The sequence below is a fragment of the Rhamphochromis longiceps genome, linkage group LG14 (assembly GCF_057381845.1).
Source record: "Rhamphochromis longiceps isolate RC_006_pf linkage group LG14, R_longiceps_female_GT1.1, whole genome shotgun sequence".
NCBI classification, from domain to species: domain Eukaryota; kingdom Metazoa; phylum Chordata; class Actinopteri; order Cichliformes; family Cichlidae; genus Rhamphochromis; species Rhamphochromis longiceps.
The window spans coordinates 21963758-21968784 of NC_140570.1; the positions used below are offsets into that span (position 1 = coordinate 21963758).

Consider the following 5027-nt stretch of genomic DNA (forward strand, 5'->3'; position numbering starts at 1 on the left):
CCCCCCTTTTTCTGTAGAGGTCTGTCATACAACACCACGAGCTCTTCCCCAAAGCTTTATTTTAAAACCTGATATTAACTCTGCAGTCTTTTTCACTGTGTTCATGTTCCCAGATGTCTGAAGGGTGGTTTTATTTTCAGTGATGACTCACTTTCTATTCAGTGACGGGAACATTAATAAATGTTCCCAGAACAAATGAGATTTTGCGGGCTGCTAACCAGCCACGCCCCTGAAATATCGTCAGATTCATGTCAGGTCTACGTCATTTAAAAGAGGGGGGGGAAGCAATGCCAAAACCAACAATAAGTGAAATGCCCCAAAGCTTTGCTTGTTCCTCAGAGCCTTACAGCTCCATTCTTGTCCACAAACATTGAAAACACATGCTTGATCCGAGCCAAGGACGTGAAATAAACACATAACAGGTGTTGGATATATACTGGCCTGCTGGCCCACAGGGGCAAAAATGTTGCCAATGTCACTGTAGTCAATTTGATGGTAACTCTGTTTTGTGTTTTTTCTCTTTTGCTCCACAGATTTCCACAAGGCCGCTCCTTATGTGGTCACCGGGAGCGTAGATCAAACGGTAAAAGTTTGGGAGTGTCGCTGATTTGGACCTTGAGAGGATTGGACCACAACCCCTGACCACCCAGGCGCTCCTCCTGCCATCCCACTTACCCTTTCACCTCCCTCCCTCACCTTAAACCCGAACCATCTCCTCCCTCCTTCCCCTCCACCCCCGCACATCTCGGTCCCCTTCTGTCGCACTCACCGCCATGGTTATTTACCCATCGCGCTCTCTCTGGTCCAGTAATTTTTATTTTATTTTTTTTGTCCTTCTGTGTAAATTATTCCTGGATGTAGATCGAGCTATTAAATGTTACACAAAAGTATTCTTGCATGGTAATCCAAAATTGTATACTGTAAATTTACATGACGTTGTCTAGAAGTACCATAGGTTTAACAACGGGGCTCGCGGAGCCTCCACCGACCAACCGGAGGCGGATGTTTTTGACTGGGTGTGAAACGTAGGGCACTAAAAACCGATAATTTAAGAAATGACAGTGTCTTTATGTGTAAGATTTATTTTTGTCACTTTTTTTTATTTAGGATTTTTCTTTTTCCCCCCCCTCTCTCTCTCTGTTATTTCTCTCCTTCACTGTCGTAGTCTGTCGGTGCCTAGCTCGGTGAAACGTTTAAGAGACGAGGCAGGAGAAACGTATATGTGGGGCTTTGTTATTGAAATAATCTGTAGCTTTATAACATCACTTCTCAAGTGTGCATACCATTTCTCTTCATGTGGATCTAGGTAATATTTTAATGGCTGTATATACGAATGTTTCAAACTGTGTCCTTGGACCTTGGGGGCTTGAAAACGGCTTTGTACTCATTGTCACGGCGGCACATGAATTGCTGCTGGGCTTTAGATAAATGATCCCATTTTTAAAATGCGTGGCTTTGCGAGTAGCTACACTAAGCTTGTTTTTTCTTCTTTTGTTTTTTTAAAACAAGAAGCCTGATGTAGCGAGCGAGTTTCGCCGTCAGTGAGCGCCCTGGTCGCTGAGCAGACTTTGGGGATTACACCCGTTTAATCTGAGTAAAGATCTCGGGCGCGCCTCCCTTTTTAGGAGACGTTTTCCCTTCACCTCCTCAGTCAGACCCGGCCGGATCTCGTAGCCACGTCTCTCGCCTCCTGACCTGGTTGGATGTGGCGGGGGGGGTTTGGAGCACCAAAGGAAAGTCTGAAGATGCTCAGTTATCCCGCTTCGCCCTCTGAAGGCTTAAAAAAAATAACACAGTGAACTGGCTAATACACGACAAGGAGTCAAATTGAGCGCCCCCCAGGTTCCATATCTGGCATGTGCAAGGGTCTGTAATTTTTGAGTTATACCTTGTGCATAAAGAAATCGGTTTTGAGTACTGAAATAATACAAAGAAGCCAGTTTTCTGTGAAAATAAATGTAAATTTAGCTTGTTATCAATTAAGAAGCCTGGCAATTTTTTTTTACTGTCGCCGTAAACTGATAACCCTAGCCGGGAATGAGGATTAGTGAGGAAATGCCGGATAACTGCGGAGGTCGTCTCGTCTGGACGGTTTATACTTTAGCTCTTTACCCTGGAAACGCTTTCCTGAACTGAGCAGTTTGTCATATTTCAGACCTGCTTTACAACAAAATGACTGGGTTTGTATCTGCAGCTATCCTTAGAAAAACCCTGAAACTATTCTGATTGTCAAACCACGTCTTTATTGATATATGCAGAGGTGTCAAAACTCATCTTAAAGGGTACAGAGAAAGACAACACTAACACCCGAGGGTCTCCACAGACAAATCTCTCCTGAGTGGGTTTCCTCAAAAGTTCTGATTTTTGGATTAAATGCTGAAGAGACAACCATTCCACTTCCCTCATAGGACACAAACATAATGAAAAATAAATGAAACATCTTGCGTCTAGCTGTAGCTGCCAAGGTGATTCGTTAATCTTGCACATCCCTGTTTTTTTGTTTTGTTTTTTTCACTGAAGCTTTGTTCATTCACTGGTGATCAAAGACAACAATGATGTTGATGAAGCGTTTAAATTAAATTTAAAAAGAAAACACTTATAATTTCCGATTAGCCGTGTCATTCCAGTGCATCTCTTGGCTAATAAAGAATTCCACTGCTTTAACCGATCTTCTTATCTTAGCTTCTTTGCCAAGTTTTTCCTCTCTTCCTGTGTGTAACTGGATGTGGTGATCTGCTGCTCAAGCTCTTGCTAGTGGCCACTGTGAGCCTAAATGTGACCTGGTGATGTAGCACCGCTGCATGTAAGCCTGCGCCCAGAGGCGGAGCTGTCGGAACGTGACGTTTTAAATGATTTGGTGAATGATTGACTTAAAAAAAAAATTGGTGAATGAGTGCTTATTTGCCTTCTTCCTCTTCAGCGTTAATGATAATGGTGCCACGCTGTTGGAATCACAGAGAAATCGAGTAATTGTTCTTTCCCCAAACTGATCCGGGTTCGGACAGCTCTGATCTCTGGTTGTAGGACAGCTGGTTTTGTTGTGTGATGCTATTCGAGGGAGGTTTGACAGCCTCCTCCTTCTGTACATGTAATGGGATTGTGGCAGACTAGGATGTCCCAAAGGAGAAACCCTCTCTTTCAGGAAATATTACTGATGTCTCCCTTTTGGTGCAGTGCCCCTCTGCCCCCTTACTTTTTTTTTCTCCCTATAAGCTGTTTTTTCTCCGTACAGAACATTTCGTCAGAGGCTTTGGATGAAGAGAGTACATTTTTGTAGTACAGTTTGGCTAACAGAGATGCCAACGTGTTAAATGTTCTAGCTGAAGCCAAAAATGGAGACATTTGTCTGTACAATCGGGTTTATCTTGAGAAAGCAGCCTCCTTGGGGGTCCAGATGCTGCAACCAGCCTTTTTGAAAAGTCTCCTCAGGATCACTCTGACATGCCAGACCACAAAATGTAAAGAAAACTTATGCCCCTCCTTGATTTTACTTCAAGGAGGAAGGTGATGATCAGAGGTCAGGACGATGTGCGTTCTGTTTATTTTGTAATAATCGGTTGGGGGAGGGGGAAAAAGAAGGAAAAAGACTAAAAGCAAACCTACAACATGGCTGACAATGTATGCAAGTGTTGGGAAAATCCCCTTTTGACATTCGCAGGTCCAAAGCAATCCCTGTGCTGCTCTGGTCTGGTGTGTGAAGGGACCGACGGACAGCTTTTTACTGTCTGTGGGTCGTTTCCCTCGGCCCTCTGTAACCTGCCTGTGAACCACACACGAGGACTTCAGACTTCACAACAAGCTCCTACAGGAGAGCTCATGATGTTATCGCCACTATGGTCTCACTCTTCACACAGCAAACTGTTAACAATATACCTGGATGTCATTATTGTTTGCGATATAATAAAAGAAGAAAATCTACGTCTGCGTCACCTGATTATTTCTTTAGAGAAGCTAGCAAGGGGCTCTGGAGAGATGGGTATTGGTGGGGGGGGGCAGGCAATCAGCCTTTTATTTTATTTTTTTTAAACAATTTGCAAGCAGCATGGTTGTTGGTGCTATACAGGCTGGCCTGAGTATTTCAGAACCTGCTGATCTGCTGGGATTTACACACACACACGCACACAGACACCTTTAGAGTTTACAGATGATGGTCTGAACAAGAGAAAGTATCCAGATGTGTCAGTATGTCAAAAGAGACATAGGAAGGCAACAATAACTCAAACCATCCCTTACAACCAAGGCAAGCAAAAGACCATCTGTGCTGTAGCAGAAGACCACACCTGGTGCCACTTTTGTCAGCTAAAAACAGGAAATTGAGGTTACAATTTGCAGTCTTATCAAAATTGGACAACAGAAGACTGGAAAACATTGTCTGGTCAGAAGGTGAGTTCAGACGGGAACAGGTCTGATCCGCCGTGGATTCAAATAGAGCAATCCTGCTTTGTAGTTCAGGTTGGTAGTGTTGTAACGGCGTGAGGGATGTTTTCTTGGTACACGTTGGACCTTACTACCAGGTGAGCATTGTTTAAACACGGCAGCCTGTGTGAGTATTGTTGCTGACCATGTGTACCCACAGTGTGTGCCATGTTACAAAGTTCAAATCATCCGCGACTCGTTCTCTATACTAAGGCATCTGCATGCCAATCCAACAGAGCACCTTTGGGACGTGCAACCAAGAAATCTGCAGCAAGTGTGTGATGCTGTCATATCAATATGAACCAAATGTGCACGACGGTAAGGAGCAACCGGGGAAAACGGTACACGGGAAACGTAAAACAGACCAGGGCTCAGGACTGAACATAATGAAAACGCTAAACACGATTATTTTAATTATTTTTTTATATTTGTTTTTAATCGAATTTAAATGTATCGATACAAAACTTAAGTGATTTTATAAAACTGACATAAAAAATTATTCCCTAAAAAAACCCCCACAAACAGACAAAAAACTTTTACCGGTAGAGGCTCGAAGCTAAACACAGTTTCGGTGACGTCAACGCGCAGCGACGTGGATATGTGACGTGTGC

The 5027-nt window shown here is 43.5% G+C and overlaps 1 protein-coding gene across 2 annotated transcripts in view; it reads left to right on the forward strand.

Moving 5' to 3' along the window:
• The window catches only part of LOC146654018 (lissencephaly-1 homolog), a 39969-nt gene extending 36051 nt beyond the window's left edge, over positions 1–3918 (forward strand). For both annotated transcript variants that reach the window (XM_085379378.1, XM_085379379.1), the window contains exon 11: positions 534–3918. In XM_085379378.1, coding sequence (XP_085235504.1) covers positions 534–607 — 74 coding nt within the window. In that variant the 3' untranslated portion in view covers positions 608–3918. The remainder of the gene's footprint in view (positions 1–533) is intronic.
• The last annotated feature ends 1109 nt before the right edge of the window (positions 3919–5027 follow it).